Raw genomic sequence first — 18,519 nt, 5'->3', positions numbered from 1 at the left:
GGAAAACAGCTTAATAAACATACTAAAGAAAGGGAAAGGGATAGTTCATTAAAAAATGGAATACTGTCATCAATTATTCAACCTCATTAAAGGGCGTGGCCAGATGAGGTTGAATAAATGATAAATATTATCCTAATAGATATTAATAGATATAGTGTGTGTGTGTGTGTGTGTGTGTGTGTGTGAGTGTGTGCACGTTCATGCGTGTGTTCTTGACCACTGACTCACCATGTTTTACATGCTTGTGTGTATGACTCTCCTGATTGGTATATTGTGCCATCATGCTCACATGGGCACTCGTTGATAGGAACACAACCGCTGTGACCAATGTCATCTTCCACAGTGCCTTTATAAAAAATAAGACAAAATGGGGGTACAATTGTATTTAAAAAAGAAAGAACTTATTAGCTCTGATATTAAAGCTCTGCTTGTGTAGCAAGCTGAACTGGTGAGGACGGAAAATCCTCATTTTAGGTTTAATTTAAGTGCAAGAAACATGGTCTTCAATTGTGTCTTACCCACAGGGCAGAAACAGCCATCCACACAGTGTTCTTTACACAAAATGCTTCCTTCTGGGTCCGTGCAGGTGTCTCTGCATGGACTGCCACACTCAAAGTACTGCTTGTTTTGTGGGCATGTCTTTGCTGCTTGACAGAACAAAAAACATAGTATTTCACAAAACATATCATGGTTGCTGCTATAATTCTGCTGTATTATTCACTCAGATTCCTTTGTGATTTCTCGAAGATGACTATACTCACGACAGAGCTGGTATGTTCTCCATGATCCCGGCCTGCCACCAGCATGTGTGCACTGTCGTGAAATCTCTGTGAGTGTGTTGCAGAGACAGTCGTGGTTCCCATAGCATTGACACAGGTCATTTACACAGGCCTTTTCAAATGAACTAAATTCCAGAACATGGCGACAGTCATCAAACCCCGAACTGCTGAGAAACTGCTGACAAATGTTTGTCTGGGAGATAAAATAAAGCAACTCAGATGACTCTATCAAAGTTAGACTCTATCAAATAGTAAATAAGATATTCATGTTCTATTTGATACTTTCAAGAAATATCCCAGAATCTGTTGAAATAGTTACAACAATCCTGATTTCGTTAGTTATACCTGATTTTCACATTGATCAATGGTGTCAAGTGTAATTTCCGTGCAGGATTCAGTTGGTGAAGACAACTTCCATGCGGCCAGACCTGAAAAGAATTGGAATCTTTACATGGTGTGGGTTTAAATTATATATGTGATGAAGTTTTATAATTGTAAATGTAAACTAACACCAAAACTACATCTCATAAAACTTAATTGGGAAAACCGAAACTAAAATAAAATACATTTTCATTGCTCCAAAACGAACTAAAGTAAAACACAAACTGACCACAAAATATTTTTAGGTTCAGTTTTTGATATATATTATATTTCAAAATCATTCGGAACAGAATAAAACCATTTCAATATCAAATTAGGTAAATACATACATTTAATGCTGTTAAACATCTAAATATCTCTTAAAAAATGTGATGAAATGTTGAAATATACTAAACATTTTTAATTAGAAAACAGAAAAATAATAAATACAATGACAGTTAAAACAAAAACTGGAAAAAAAAATATAAATAAATCATTTATAAAAAAAATGTAATAACATAATTACCCTGGTTTGAAGTTGACATAATACAAGCATAATACATAATACTTGCATTCCATAGAGACTGAAAATATGTTGTATTTAGGAACAAAGTAATTATATCAGGTTTACCAGTGTCACTGAAATCATCAGTTTTATTGCCGTTAAAGTTTCCACAGAGTCCACAGGTTTGGCCCTGGTACTTCTCAGGAAGTTCAATCTAGAGAACATTCATATAAAATATAAAGTCGGAGATAAAATACAACATGGCGAATTCACTAAAAAGCTACACTTGTTTAGCGCACTGCATTGCAATGCAAAAAACTGTTGTCCACAGAAAATTTATTTATTTATTTATATTTAAAGAGACATTTGGGAACATTCTCTTCTTGTCATCATGGCATGGATTGCAGTGGTGGTGCGATGTACATCCCAAATAAATTATATCAGATTGTGGTAGTCTGCTGCATCCTCCAAAGTACCTAGCACTCAGAACTAGCCTATGAGATTGGGAACTGAGCTGTGTAAATTGCGTAAACCACATATTTTTGGGCGTGCTTGCACTGTTGACTCATTTGCATAATTAGTTTACTGAATTAGGTGCTAAAACAACGCAGACAGCATGTACAATTAAACAATGCTGCCAGCTGGTACAATTCAAGTCAATTGCCACCAATGCATTTTCTCTTCAAACAGTGGCATAGCCAAGGGTGAGCTGAATTTAGACCCAGGCCCTCCCAGAATTTTAGAGATTATTCTTTGACTTAAAATATATATTTATAAAATAGTTAATAATTCATAATAAAAATGCATGAATTTTGATTTCTAAAAGTGTTAAAGAACTGTTTGAATGTGCCGCTTCTCTGTTGTTAAGGAAAATGTGGTTAAAAAAATTGTGGGTGAAAACTTGGCCCATCCATTTTTATTGAGACCCACCCAAAAGTTATTTCCTAGCAACCCCCTTGTCTCCAATGCTAAATTGCTAAATGCTAAAACAATAATTAATGATTAATTGAGAGACTGTCATAATGTTTCTATACAGTATCTAATAGCAATACTATGTATAAAGGAAAACAGAAAGCTCCAATAAAAATAGGTCAACATTCACAAAACTATGAACTCGTTGGTTCACTGTTACTTATTTAGCAATCCATATTTGATTATTTAATGATGTAAAAAAAAGTGTTATCATATTCACACACTGGTTTTATTAGATGCCCAAGATTTAGGCTAAGAGTTAAAGAGATAGTTCACCTAAAAATGAAATCTCTGTTGTCATTTACCATCCTTATGTTGTTCCAAACCTATGTGACTTTCTTTCATGGAGCACAAAGGGAGATCTTATGCAGAATGTTAAGGAACTAACAGACTCGGTCACGCTTCTTTTTTATAGCATATTTTTTCCATACTATAAAAGTGAATGTGGCAAAGGTCATTGTGGCAGGGCGGAGGGCGGGGCGACATGTCCGTCAACTATTTCTCTGTCCCACACGATCCTCTGCAGTCGACCTTTATCCCTCTCGGGAGGCTTGATTAGCCTAATACGGGACCGGGTGTGTAGGATCACGACCCGGCCCCGCCCTCCGCCCTGCCACAGTGATCATACTACCTAACATCTTCTTTGTGTTCCATGCAAGAAACAAAGTCATACGGGCTTGGAACAACATGATGGTGAGTAAATGACTTTTGGGTGAACAATCCATATAAGGTGAGGAAATACTTGAAGAGAGAAATAGTATTACACCATACCGATACAGAATTGTCTTCTTCCCAAAAGACAGTCACTCCATGTTTGTTAGAGATTTTAAGACTTGATGGGCTTCCCTCAAATTTTATTCCATTCTTATAAGTTGGAATAAACACCCTGTAAGTGGAAGTTTCAGAAAACATTACATTAAAAACAATTGAGGGTCTTAGTATTTAGATGTTACATATTACAAGTATTGTTAAAGGCATCACATGTCCAAAAGTCTGAGACCACATTAAACTTCTGTGCTTCTCCCCCTTTTAAGCCTGGAAATAAGAGTAAGTTTTACACAGAACAAAAGTTCTGACGTAAAATGAAGAAATGTTTACGGTTCTGCACGGTTGTTCGGTCACTAATCATATGTAAGCAAATTTGTGACATTGACCATATTAAAACTTAGTATGTCAGATGTCATTGCGTCCATTGAAGCACAAAAGATGCTCTTGGGAACATTTGCAAATCACACTGGGATAACACAGATCATCAGGTTTTGAACAACTTTGTGGAGTCATTGCCAGCACTAGTCCCTGCTGTTATTAATCCTAAATACGAAGACATTTATGTACAAATTTATTACACAAATTGCTATGCTGATAATATATATATATATTTTTTTACATATATATATGTACATATATATACTGTATATATATATATATATATATATATATATATATATATATATATATATATACTGTATATATATATATATATATATATATATATATATATATATATATATATATATATATATATATATATATATGTGTTAAGGCTGTCAAATGCTTAAAAAATGTAATTATGATTACTTGCATACATTTTTATAGTTAATCGCGATTAATCGCAATATTTTTATAAACATGAGTGGACAAAAAAAAAATTATTCATTCATACATATTTTTCAGACATTCACACAAAACCTACCCCACCAACAGAGTTGAACAACAGCAAAGAAACACAGCACAACTCAGTTCAATTTATGTTCAAAATATGGTCATTGTAAGTGTATTATGAAAGGATTTATTTGCTTTGTTTTCAACAGTGGTCTCAGACTTTTGGAGTAATTATTATTCTATAGGGCTCAAGTGTATTTAAACTTACACTTCTTCATCCATGGTGATGCTGCCATGACTGAGTTTGATGACTGTCCCCTCCAGCTTTATTGAGACTGTGCTGAAAGCAATTAAGTCATTTTCTGTCTTTCTTTGCATTTGGATGGTAAAATCAGAAGACGTGATGTCGCACATCACTGCCAGAATGTAGTTACACGTGTCTGGCTGTTGAAAGAAATAACCATCAAAGGTCTTGAAGTGGAAATTTCCCCAGGTGCTGCAGATCGTAGACTGATGATCGGGATCCGGTTGAGCTGAAACAAGAGAGAGGGGTTATAAAATATGTGTTGTAAGTACTTTTAGTGAGCAAAGATACACAGCTTAGTTTGCTGAATTGTGAAACTTTTTAAACTTAATACTTAACTGTCAGTTTCAAAATAACATTTGTGAAGAACCTACTTGTAGTTATCATCACATTTGTTGTGGTGGGGAACACTAAAATAGAAGACAAAAAAGGAAATTGGTGTCATTTCTTGCCACTTCAAGATGGAGACATACAAATTTAATTGCAAAAAAGTATTATTTTTTAAACTTAATATATATATTGAAAATGTAAATCTTAAATTGTAGACATTTGGCCGTTTAAATAGTGTGAATTGTTGAATTAAGCTATAATTATCGATTGACTTTGTAGGTTCATTTAGACATATTAAGCACTGGTATTCATTAATTACATACATTATTACATTCATATAATACATTACACACAATTAAACATTTACCTTTCATTGTTGGCCAAAAAGGGTCCGGTGAATGTTCCATCATGGCATAATCTGGCATATGGTCTTTAAACATAGAAAATCAGAGATACATATTTTAAATATAATTGAGAAATAAATGGTAAATGGTCTGCACTTATATAGCACCTTTTTAAACTTAACGGTATTCACCCATTCACACACATATACACACACCAATGATGGCAGAGCTGCCATGCAAGGCGCTTGCCTGCCATTGGGAGCAACTTGGGGTTCAGTGTCTTGCCCAAGGACACTTCAGCATGTGGGCCAGGAATCGAACCGCCAACCCTGCGATTAGTGACTGACCCACTCTACCACCTGAGCCACAGACGCCCCTATAACTTTTATTGAAATGCAAAGTAACAAATTGTCTGTGGTGTGCTTACCTGCTTGTGTTGACTGCAGTCCAATTAGTAGTATGGTCCATCTCAGCATCCACATTTGGGATATCATCACAGTCTCCATGGATACAACATCCATGTTCTGCTCAACAGCCAATGTGCCCTATCTGTCTGGGCTAGCTCTTTTATAATGCCATTTAGTTTGTTTTAGGACAATATTATTTGTAGTCAGAAGGTGCAACCCAGGCTTATGCATTATTTTCATATGTTATCTTTCAATCAAATAAACATGTTTTATCTTAGCTGTGTTTGAGATTAAACAAGGCTTATGTAAACCTTGGTGTGAAGAGACACTGCGTCACTGACACTGCATTTATCTCTGTTGTCATCTCAAATTAAACAAGGATGTGTCACTTGACAATCCAACCATTTTGTTGAAAAGTTACAGAATTTGACAGTGTAAAAGTCCCTAACACCCTGAATGTTTACCTTCTTGTTGCAAGTTTTGGATCTGCACGATTTCCTTGTGTTTACTGTACATTTATAATGATTAAGAGACCCTGTCATCCACAGAGATTAACAGAAGGTGCCTTATGTGAGACTGCCATGGTCAAATGATAGAGAAAAATGGCAATTCAGAAAGTTGTCTGCTGTTAAGATCTGTTACCTTCATAAATACAATATATATATATATATTTATGTAATTAAGTACAAAATAACATCATTAATGAAAATACAAAAAGGCCCATAGGAAAGAAAAACCACAAATGTTTATTCTAAAGAAAACAAGATTAACTATAGAGCTAACTGAGATATTAACTTGTGTCTCCTGCGTCTCAGATGTTTCTTTTAAGAAAAAGGCAGCAGTAATCTCATGTTTCTCAAGTTTCAGAAGATATCTCAGCAATGTTTCCCATTGTGCTCACATTTGCCGAGTCTGCAATCAAAAGAGATTTTATAAAGAATTTAAAGAAATCATCCCGAGCTATGCAAGGTAAACTCAATCGACAGAATATGTGGCATAATACTGGTTCCTCCTTTAAAAAAAAGAAATTAAAGTGAGGCACTTACAATGGAAGTGAATATGGCCAATTTTTGGAGGGTTTAAAGGCAGAAATGTGACATTTATTCTTTTATAAAAAACATGCATTAATGTTCTGTTAAAACTTGTGTATTACTTGAGCTGTAAAGTTGTTAAATCATTGTTTTTGTTACAATGAAGTTCTAAACTTGGGCATATGTTTACACAGAAAAGGTTAGTTAGCAATGTTATCACACTAAAATCCTGTTAACACACATTTTTCAAGTCTTGTGGCTATACTTCTGAAACAGAGAGTATTTTTATGTTTACGGATTGACTTCACTCACTTCCATTGTAAGTGCCTCACTGTCAACCAGATTTTTGCCTTTTATCAAGAAAAGAAGTGACAATTTGGGTTTTGTGTGTGAAATATCCACAAATATTCCAAAAATGCTGTCCGCACACTGAATTAAGATATAGACTATAGACATTACTTGTTTAATATTACATTAGCATGGTGAAAAAGCGCAAAGTGCAAGTGAATTAAAAGCCAGAACATCAGGACTCAAATTACAGCACATCGCTCCTTCAAAACTCCGGCTCCACACACCTGAAGTTATATAAGTGAGACAATATGAGATTGAGTGCATCAATACCCTCTACTGCTTGTGAATTATCTGCAATGCAGTCCACATTCATTTTATATACTCTTACTGTATGTAAAGGATTGTCTCATTTATTTATATTTTTACTCTTCCAAAGGACTTTTAGGAGAAACATCCAAGACAAAGTTGATAGAGAGAGATTACAAGTGTGAAGGTAAAAATAATTTCGTCTTGTCTTCTTAACAAAATCTGTCAAAATTTGATGGTTTACAAATTGCTAACCGAAAATCAAGACAAAATACATACAGGTCTCTAACTACAGAGTTACAGTATTTTAGATTATAGTATTTTGAACGTAAAGCTTGGTCTCTGCCTGTTTGACATGTTTGAGGACTAATTCTCAGAATGTCATTATGACTCATCAATCATCTTTCTGGGATGTGACGGCAAACATTGTCAAATATTTGAATATTTAAACATTTTTCTTTCCCTTAATCTGTTTACTCTGTATATACATCATGCGTGCATTGAAAGTGATAAAATTTAGATAATAGTATTATGGCTGCTAATAGTATATATACATATATATATATATATATATATATATATATATATATATATATATATATATATATATATATATATATAATGTTTTACACAATTACAGAACTTACAAGCCAGCACTGTATTAATTTTGCTCATACATTATATCAATTTTTTTATTCTTCTTGTTTTTCACATTATCTGGAATTAATTCAGCTTGAACCATTTAACGTACAGATGCCATTCAAGTATATATGATACTTTTTTTTTCAAACAAATGTTTTGTAGAGAATTTCAGTCATAGGTCTGCTATCTATTTTTGGTCTTTATAAACTTTTTTCTTAAGACATTTAACATACTGTATACATTTGAAAATCTCTCATTGACCAATGCTGATAATATCTATCTATCTATCCATCCATCCATCCATCCATCCATCCATCCATCCATCCATCCATCCATCCGTCTGTCTACCTGTCTGTCTACCTACCGGTTTGTCTACCTACCTGTCTGTCTGTCTATCATCTATCTGTCTGTCTGTCTGTTTATCTATCTATATATATTTTTCTTCTTCCTTTTTATATGATTTAAAAGCACTACTATTTCTTTCAGGAAATGCAAAACAGTTATCAACTGTAAATCCAGTCATACATCAAATACTTCTTTGAGTAAGACCAGAAAGAAAAACATTTAAACCATCCAACTTTTGATAATCTTTGTTTGCTTTTGCATCCAGAAGGAACCTCAATGATGGCAGATCAAAAAAATTTGCTCTCAAACTTGTTTAACAGGCAGAGATAAAGCTGTGTAAACAATTAACTTGCTGAACTGTTCTGTATATTTTTATTATTATTTGGGAATCTTTTATAATACAACATAAATTAAATGTTATATAGATTCATTATCATTACATTATACAATATTATTCCTTACTGGTCAGCAGTGGTACGATTTGTCCACCATCAAAGTTGGACAGGTGCAAATACATAGTCATAGTAACAAGAACATGTGTAAATAATTCTACACCTTTACTTACAACATTTACGGTCGAAATGAAATTAAATAAGCTTAACAAATAAGTAAGACTATTTCTGAGAAATGTCTAGCATTTGTTTGCAGATGCCACTTTGAAAATTGTAATTAAAAAAATGTAAATATGGCTTAAGTGTACAAATACATATTGGAGCCACTGTAAAAGCAAAACGACTGATCTTGCTCTCCCAAAACCAACAACAGCTTAAACATTTAGGATGTTAATCGTGTGTTGTACTGTGTATCTTGTCTACAAAATGGCTGGATTCCACTATTGGGAAATTGGGTGGGATCACACGGGCCAAAAATAAACAGAACTTCTGGCACAGAACGGACATAACAAAGTAGAATATACTTGCTGTAGCATTGTTATCGGAGAAGCCAGTATTTCAACTTAGCATGCTTCCTAAATCTCTGATAACATCTTATGATAAATTTACATCGACACAACATCGAGTGAGTGACAGATAGGGAACTACAATTATATATATGGTCTCAAATTAAACAAGGATGTGCACACATTCTTGTTTAATTTGAGATCATATATATAATTGTAGTATACTGGCTTCTCTGAAAATGATGCTATAGCAAGTATATTCTACTTTGAAATGTCCGTTCCAGGCCTGAATTTCTGTTTGTGTTTTGGCCCGTGTGATACCAATTTCACAATAGTATTTATACACCCTGGGTTGCCAGATTTGAAACAAGTTAGCAGGCTAACACAGCGCGCTGCAGCTATGGAATACATCAAGCTAACAGTGACAGAGTCATATAAAATCCACATGAGCTGGTTTATAAACAATAAAAACATTGCAAACGTATGCATTAGCTGATCAACTTACAGTGTAAGGCTCATCGCTTGCCATTGTCAGTTTGCTCGTTCCTGTTGCGTGTCCTCAACCTGGCGCACCACGTGAGCTTCGAGTCTGGGGAGGAGGGGGCGTGGGAGACAACTCTCTCCAATATTATGAGTTTGGACTGAAATACCCATGTTAAAAGCTTGATATCAATGTTACATATTGCTCCTTTAACGCGCTGCACTACTCTGAATTCGGCTGGTCCATTCATTTTAGGTGCTAAAATAATACAACTAGAACTTAATATGGGACACAAAAACATGTCATGGTAATCATGGCATATCTATATTCACATAATTTCCCTTATGTGGACAGTAAATTGTGACTGGAATATGAAATACAGTATGTAATGCAGCTATGTATGGCAAGCTACGAGCTACTTACGTAAAACAAAATGCAAAGTGGACTGGTACCTCTTCGCTTTCATATCGCACAAATCAATCGAACCACAAAACACCCACAAACGAACCATACTCAGGAGGTGGTCTGAGTACGGTTAGCTTTTGGATCCTTTTATGGTAGTCTGTGACCACTTGAGTTGTTCACATGTTATTCCACTCTGAGAGCACTTGGATTGCTCAAACAAACTAAGTTTCAAAACCATGGAAGCCTGAACTGCAAATGTTTTTTTGGAAAAAAAAAATCATTTTGTCTCTCTTCCAAAAAATTGTTCTCTCTTCAAATTCTTTTTTCTCTTCAAAATGTAAAGGAATGCGGTACCAACCTTGGCCACCAGGTGCCACTATTAGTAAACATGTAATCTTATGCTTTTAATGCTTAAACATTTCATTTTGATAAACTAGCTGGAAAATGTGTTAATGTTATACAATTGGAACCCCCCCAATGTTCAAGCCAAATCTAATCCCTTGTGTAAATATTCATTATAATTTTCAAATAAAGGCGCAACAGGTGTATGAAGTAAAAACAATGCCTGGGGGAAAAATTATGGACCTGAACAACCTGAACCTGAACAAACTTGCATTATGTTTTTGAAAATGAAATAAAAATAAATAAATAAAAAAGGAGAATATGTAAAGTCTAATGTACATGGATCACAGGTTGTACTTAGTTGTTAGACATTTGGTTGGCAAGTGTTGGTTCTTATCCAGTTTTATTTTTAGTACATACAGGCTGATAAAAACAACACAAAACAAAAAACAGTGGACTGTTACTGATGCTGTTTGTTGCTTGCTTTATTGTGATCATAATTCATTTTATTACAAGGAAATATGCATCATTAAATCACACATTACCACAGAGCATAAAAAAGCCCGAAAGAAGAAATTACATCCCAAAATGCCCCCGGCAAATAAAAAAGAATTACACAAGAAAAGATTATAATTACAGTAAACCATACCCTTAATTAAAAAGTGAAGAAAACATAAAGGCCATAATAATGTCTGCCATTTATGCTCTGCAAAAGTCTCACACAGTTTAAATCATCAGAATTGCATTGTTCTATTATATGCATTATTTAAATCATAGTTGTCTTACTCATTGACAGAATCAGTTATGATCAAATCTGCAATAATCAAGTTTAATGGCAGATATTTAACAAGATCGTTCATCCTGAAGTCTTCTTGTTTTCACACTCTGTAGGAGTGCATCTGCAGCTTTCAACATAGTCGTAGTAATAAACGATCTCACTTCCATTGGGACACTTCATCTTCACATCTTTACGGCTGGTTTTCTCCTCTCGGCAACATGAACAGCTGTGCATCATTGTGTTCATTTGCATTGAATACCTATGCAGGTTTACAAGAAAACACCAGTCAGATGAATTGAAAAAGCTGAATGTGCTGCACTTACAGTGGATCCTGATATTAAGAGAGTCAGACAATGAGCACTAATAAATGTGTATGCTGTTATTCATGTGAAATGATTCGAAATTAACCCTAAGACTCTACGGTTTATAAAAAACGCTTTATTTATGATGAAACAGGTGTGCACATGCTCTCACATTGATTGGGTGTCACAGTGGCCACTGCAGAATGGCACTTCAACAGTCTTGATGGATGTACAATTATTTGCATACATAAGGGTGGTGTTCTTCACTCGAATGCAGTTCATGGGCTCACCTAAAGGAGGCAGGTAAGTTTGTGTCTGATTCTCTCTCATGAAAGATATGTCTCATGCATTGTGTTATGTGGAGCTTAATAATATAATTTTTAAATGAATGAGCATCTGTTAAATACATAAACATTGTAGGGTGGACATAAAACTACATTTGAAATAATTAAAAACGACTGTTTGTGTGGATGTTTTGAGAAAGCAAACGATATACTGTATAACAGATCTTGCAACATCCATCTATGTCAGATAGAAATAAACAGCTTATTGGCTTACATGTTCCACAGCAAGCTCCTTCTTGTTTCACATATTCAGACCCCTTGGAGTGCAAAAACAAGTTTACAGTTTTAATAGTCCAGTGGCACATTTACTACATACATAAGACACTTTTTAAGATCGACCTTTGAAAGTATTAAGGGAATAGCAAGAGGTGATAGAGAAGGTGAGCAGAGAGGAAGGGGACAGCAGGGTGGAAGATGAGATTGGAGATAGACGGGACACAAAGGAAATGTGAACCTCTCTAATTACAACGGTTCAAATCATGGTCTCATTAAAAGAGGATGCACAGAGGAAATAGCCAAATGTGAGATCAACACAAAAAAGGAGGTGCAAGAGGTATGGCATTGGTCAATGTGTTACAATGTCCCTGGTCAAGGGAAGTGTACTTCTGAGGAAGTGTATGTACCGTGTGTGGAGCTCGAGCTACAGAAATTCTACTTACAGCCTTACAATCAGCTTGACTTGAGACAGTACAGTTTGTTTTGGTCATCTCTGTAACAAACAAGCCATTAACTATGCGGCAGGAAATGGTTTCACATGTGTACTTCTGCACTTCTCCAACCTAAATGAGACAGACAAGTGACATGAGGATTGAAAAACAGAAAAGAAACTTTATCTGCTTATATAAAAGGTTAAAAGAACAGTGTATGACCCCATTTAAACCTGGTATTAAGATGTGTTTTGGATGATCTGATCACAAGTGGACTGCGTGTACAGGTGTAAACATGGTCTAAAACATTCTGTATTCGGATCACATATGGAGGTAGTCAAAAACGCATTTGAACACATCATGTTTGAGGTCCATTAATCCATCTTGATGCATCCCAGACAGAAGTGAAGAGAAACCCCTCCTCTGTCAAAGACTGAGTTTTAAACTATGCCGGTTACATGTGGCTTTAAAAGGAAATAACAATCCGATCAGAAAATGTGACAAAAACGCTTCCATATACATACTAAAACTTTATGGAACTTCATCAGTATGCCTGATATCAACATGCAGTGACACAGATGAGAAGCACATATGAAGCTCAGTTAATACTGGTATTGCACTTAAACAACTGAGAATTCTGTTTGAAATTTTGCATCTGTGCTTAGATCAAATTTCAACTGCATCCGGTAGAAACAGTGTGCCTGGGTTTTTCACGCTTAATTTGTCTTTTATTACTTTTTTTGCGGTTTGTTATCATGCACTAATGCACTGACATCATGATTGATAAAATCAGGGACCCTTTTCTCTGAAATCCGAACACAAGTGGTCAAAGGACTGCATTTGAGCAACCAGGTGTAAACAGTGATGTGCCTCGCCTGACACGTGCGATAGGATCACCCGAGAAGTTGTAAATGTGTAATAACAGTAAACATGTAGTTTAGTCAGCGGGTCTTTTTCCATTTTACAGTTACATTCCACACATGGGTCTGAGGGGATTGTTACGCCAGGCTTATGAGGAGAACAAAGTGAGGAAAGTGAACCACCATTACAAATTCAGAAAAGATGGATATATAGATTTGTGTGCTATTTAAAAGCTATGCCTTGCTCTGTTTAAATTTCTCTTTTTTTTAAGTTAAAAAGCTGCATAGTTTAGGACCAGGTTAAGCCTGTGAAACTTTGACCAATCCTACTTAACTAATACATTCTGCAGTAAGCTCACCTTGTATTCAGTGTTATTGTACACGCAGACATCTTTGCGCACTGGTCAGAAAAAACCCACAAAACAAAACAAAAAACAAACAAACATAAGAAGTTAGAAATTGCTTAAAGGACTAATTTACCCAAAAAGGAAAATTCTGTCATTATTGACTTCCATTATTTATTTACCCGCATGCCATTGCAAACCCATTTGATTTTCTTTAATCCATGGATCACAAAATGAGAAATGTTTAATAATGTACTGATCAATGTTTTAAAAATGCAATTACCTGTTAATATACAGGTCTGTTAACTGAAGAACCACTACAACCAGATTATTGAGTTTTGTTTTGTTAAGCAGATCAACTGATTTATTGAAAAGATTAAAAACATTAAAAATTTAAAAGAACGATTCCTTCATGGATTGACAATTTCTGTAATGAACAGCCGAAAAAAAAGAAAAAAGCTGGAGTGAATGTCAAGGTTTTCAGTGAATAACAACTTAAATTTTGGTTTGTTCACGAAGCTATTGTATGGCTTCAGAAGACATAGCAGACCACTTTTATCATATTTTCATGGTGCATTTGTGCCCTTTCAAAGGTAGAACGCCCCAATCCCCATTCATTGTAATTATATGGAAAAGATTGACCAATACAGCATTTCTCATTTGTGTTCCACAGAAGTGAGAATTTCATAGGGATTTGAACAACATGAGGGTTAGTAAATGATGACAGAATTTTCATTTGGGGGGGTGAACTATCCCTTTAATTAAATTTGCAGTTTACCCAGAAATACGTAAGATGTTTTTAGAAGAGTAATGATATGTGAACAATTATTTACACTGCAGATTTAAATATTGTAGGTGATGTTTGTAAATCAATTAAACAGTTTGAAATTTGAGACTTACCACACGGTGGACAGCAATTACCCTCAGTTTTATTTACTGCAAACTCATATCCCACCTCACATCTGTTCTTAAAACACTGCTCGAAATCACAAACTGAATGGGGAGAGAGGGAAGGAATTCATTTTAAATTATTATTATTTTTGCATTTTGATGCATTTATGACTGATTAGTTTAAATCTGGCACAAACTCTATGTGGTTACATCCTCAGACAATCTCTATGGCAACACTAGCAACTTCAAGCTAGAAACAGTCAAGGGGGGAATTCACCAACAATGAATTGCACCAGGTAAATGCGCTATTTATCTGGACGTGTTCTTTGCGCCGGTTTAGCACCCAATTCACAGAAAGAATAAAGCTGAGGCAACGGCACCAACGCCCCCCTTAAAATTTGCATGCGCAATTCCAATCTAGGATGCCAGTTCTGAGTGCTATATTAGCGGAGGATGCAGCAAAACATTGCAATATGGCTCACTCTGCTGGGACTGCACAGCATCATTCAACATCTGTAATCCAGACACCTGAATCATCTCTTTAACGAAAGTGTGCTTCTGGATACTGTATACACTGATAAGCCATAACATTAAAACCACTGACAGGTGAAGTGAATATCATTTATTATCTCATTACAATGGCACCTGTCAAGGGGTGGAATATATTAGGCTGCAAGTGAACATTCAGTTCTTGAATTTCATGTGTTGGAAGCAGGAAAAATGGGCAAGCCTAAGGATTTGAGCGACTGTGACAATGGCCAAATTTTTGAAGGCTAGATGACTGGGTCAGAACATCTCCAAAACGGCAGGTCTTGGGGGTTGTTTCCCATATGCAGTGGTTAGTACCTACCAAAAGTGGTCCAAGAAAGGACAACCGGTGAACCAGCGACAAGGTTATGGTGTCCAAGGCTCATTGATGCACGTGGGGAGCGAATGCTAGCCTGTCTGGTCTGATACCACAGAAAACTAATATTCATGATCACTGCTCATCAGAAGATAATCTTTTGAGCAGCAATTCCAATGTAGATTTTGACTGATGACTCACCACAGGTTTGGCAGCAGTTTTCTGTGATGCTTTTGTATCCTATGCCACATTGCTTTTGAGGTGGACATTTGGGAGGCAATTTTACACGCATGCCCATTTTAGTGCAGTTGTATGTATCACAGTTATCGGTCCATGTTTCCCCGGGCTAGAGAGGTAAGTTGATGTTTGTTAGCTACTATTGCAATTATTGTTATAGGTATGTTTATATATAATGGTAAGAATGAGTAAAGTTTGACTAAATGAGTTAAACTAGTTTACTAAGCTATTTCTTTAGTTCCATTGTGACAGTAAAAAGGTTAATACCCTAACTTAAGACTTTCATTTTCTTTTTAATGGACAATTTCTTCTCAGTGGTTACCCACTCCTTAAAGTGACATACCTGTTTTGGTGATCCATCAGGGCCAATACAATCTACATGGAGGGAATGAGAACAAAATCAGCAAAAATATCATCAAGGTGCATTAATCTAACAATAAGGGGAAAATTAAGTAATATTTCTTACCGCAGTAAGTTGTACATATATCTGATGTTAGATTAACCAGATATGTGTTTTCCGGACAGTAACAACCTTCCATTTCATTACAATCTTCTCCTTCACATTTCCCCCCCAAAACCATTTCATTGGAACTGGTTGCAAGTACAAAAAGACAGACTGTTAAACTCTTGATTTAAAATTGAGGACTGCTGTTTTATGGATTTGGACTATAAATCTATTCTCGAGAGAGAGAGAGAGAGAGATTTACCTAGTACTGCAGGTTTTTGTAATTTTGGGACCACATGCCTTGTAGACTTTGCCTTTGGTGCAATTGTATGCTGTTATGGAAAACAACAAAATTCAAGAGATTCAGGATCCTGTCAGATAATATTTGTAAGTGTGATGCATCATATTATACCAATATCATAATGACCACAATTGAGTGTGTAGTAACATTATACAGTATATTAATTTACATTAATTAGAAAATGTGTTAGGAAGACACTCAAGTGTAAGATACAGTCAAATACATACGCGCACACACACACACACACACACACACACACACTTTACACACTCAATTTCCTACAATGGTGGATCATTCTGTGGTCTTACCACATAGCCCATTGAGTTCAGCTGAGTTTCTCCAGTCCACACAGACAGAATACTGGCGACATACCTGGGCGTATGCCTCCAGACTGGCGCAAGCAGACACACCTCTTATGTGGCACACATCAAACTTACATGCCTCGTAATAACTTTCAAAAGGAACAACCTCATGGCATGCCTTAAACAAACTGAACAAAATTACAACTTTAACTTTCGGTTTCAGCAACAGAGGTATTTACAGAAAAAAATAAGAATAGTTCACAAAAAAACAATTATTCTGTCTTTATTTACTCACCCTCATTTTATACCAAACCCTTTATGACTTGTTCTGGTTGTCTATATATTATTATCCATAACAGAAAAGGTGATCATTTTAACAAATATCAGTGAATGCTTTTTCTCAAATAATTAAATTGAGTTGGTTCAGGTCGTTTCAAGCTCCAATATGACAATAAATAAATAAAAGTTGGGTAAAAACAGAAAAAAATTTTTTGGTGCCATATAATATATCTGAGTGGAAGTTCAGATTTTCAGTAAATAATGCATTTTTATTTTGGTCTGTTTCTCGCACAAAGCTATTAAGGCGTGGTCACTTTTACCTTTGCACGTCTAAACTCAGCAGGTGAAGGCGGCATAGGCGGGTGTTGAGTCTGTTTAAAACTAGCAGAAAACGTCTTTTTAATGCTGCACTTAATTTTCTGTGGGAGTTAAAAAGAAACTTGGTGCTTAACTTATACCCTTGTCCATTGTGAATATTCAGTGTAGCTATGAAGCACAGTACACACATTGGTCACTGCAAAACCAATCAACATGCTATTGGTCAACGGGACAAATTAGCCTGTGAAAGATCAACAAACAAACTCAAGGCGAAATCCGCAAGGGGAAATTCTTCTCTACCAGATGTCCATTTTGCAATCGTGCGGATTCCCATGTTTGGCATGTGAAATTTCTCTGTGTGAAGGTACTGTAAATGTGACCATGCATTTATGGTTTTAGAAGACCTAGAATACAACTCTAAAGTTATATGGATCAGTTTTATGATATTTTTTTTCATGCTTTTTTCTTTTCTTCATTTTGTATCTTGACAGTTCCCGTTCTCATTCACTTTCATTAATGAAAAAGAATGGCCAGGACATTCTTCAAAATTACACCAAGGGCCCTATGTTAAGACCGTTAGCATAAGCACAGCGCTATGCCATAAGTCATAAGCGTAAAGTCAGTGGGCATGGCCATGAAGTTTTGGTATTTTTGTGCAAGCATGCACTAAGTCTAGGTGCAAGTGGGTTTGGCAAAATCACCATTGAAACACTCAAATGGGCTTGGTCAAGTGCAATGTAATTCTGAGGTTCTTCTCTGGTTATTCCACCACCTGTGACCTATTATAAAGTCCATTCCCTCTCAAGCACCAGCGATATTAACAAAGAGAGCATATTCAGAAGAAGTTGGTAGTGTAAATGGAATGCAATGAATTAGAAGAATGACAAATTCTGTTATTTTGTGCATTAACTGTGTCCTTGATGAATGTCAGGCATATTTCTATGACAGTGACACACTCCTTTTATATACATAGAAAAGTCAAAATTTGGATGTACGCTCTGTTTTTTTTCCTCTCCTTTTTCTTCCCAATTTTTCATGCCCAGTTCCCAATGTCCTCTAGGTCCTTGTGGTGGTGTAGTGACTCACCTCAATGCGGGTGGTGGAGGATGAAATTTCAATTGCCTCCGTGTCTGAGACGTCAGTCCACGCATCTTATCGTGTGGCTTGTTGAGCATGCTACCACGGAGACATAGCGCATGTGGAGGCTCACACTATGCTCTGCGGCATCCTCACCATGTGCCCCACCGAGCGCGAGAACCACATTATAATGACCACGAGGAGGT

The 18,519-nt window shown here is 35.8% G+C and overlaps 2 protein-coding genes across 2 annotated transcripts in view; both read right to left on the bottom strand.

Annotated features, from left to right (window-relative positions):
* LOC127640233 (mucin-2-like) overlaps positions 1-5,718 on the bottom strand; it is a 34,915-nt gene extending 29,197 nt beyond the window's left edge. The window contains 10 exon segments of the mRNA XM_052122685.1: positions 229-346; positions 519-644; positions 762-972; positions 1,125-1,207; positions 1,771-1,858; positions 3,388-3,502; positions 4,487-4,751; positions 4,897-4,932; positions 5,220-5,282; positions 5,624-5,718. Coding sequence (XP_051978645.1) covers positions 229-346; positions 519-644; positions 762-972; positions 1,125-1,207; positions 1,771-1,858; positions 3,388-3,502; positions 4,487-4,751; positions 4,897-4,932; positions 5,220-5,282; positions 5,624-5,717 — 1,199 coding nt within the window. The 5' untranslated portion in view covers position 5,718.
* Positions 5,719-10,911: 5,193 nt separating this feature from the next.
* Positions 10,912-18,519, bottom strand: part of LOC127640232 (mucin-2-like) — a 43,136-nt gene continuing 35,528 nt past the window's right edge. Inside the window, exons 46-56 of the mRNA XM_052122684.1 lie at positions 16,646-16,827; positions 16,299-16,368; positions 16,058-16,182; positions 15,935-15,966; positions 15,556-15,700; positions 14,520-14,612; positions 13,635-13,675; positions 12,428-12,547; positions 11,983-12,025; positions 11,597-11,714; positions 10,912-11,381 (exon numbers count right to left, since the gene is read on the bottom strand). Coding sequence (XP_051978644.1) covers positions 11,201-11,381; positions 11,597-11,714; positions 11,983-12,025; positions 12,428-12,547; positions 13,635-13,675; positions 14,520-14,612; positions 15,556-15,700; positions 15,935-15,966; positions 16,058-16,182; positions 16,299-16,368; positions 16,646-16,827 — 1,150 coding nt within the window. The 3' untranslated portion in view covers positions 10,912-11,200. The remainder of the gene's footprint in view (positions 11,382-11,596; positions 11,715-11,982; positions 12,026-12,427; positions 12,548-13,634; positions 13,676-14,519; positions 14,613-15,555; positions 15,701-15,934; positions 15,967-16,057; positions 16,183-16,298; positions 16,369-16,645; positions 16,828-18,519) is intronic.

The sequence above is a fragment of the Xyrauchen texanus genome, chromosome 49 (genome assembly GCF_025860055.1).
Source record: "Xyrauchen texanus isolate HMW12.3.18 chromosome 49, RBS_HiC_50CHRs, whole genome shotgun sequence".
NCBI classification, from domain to species: Eukaryota; Metazoa; Chordata; class Actinopteri; order Cypriniformes; family Catostomidae; genus Xyrauchen; species Xyrauchen texanus.
This window is presented reverse-complemented; position numbering and strand designations above follow the sequence as displayed.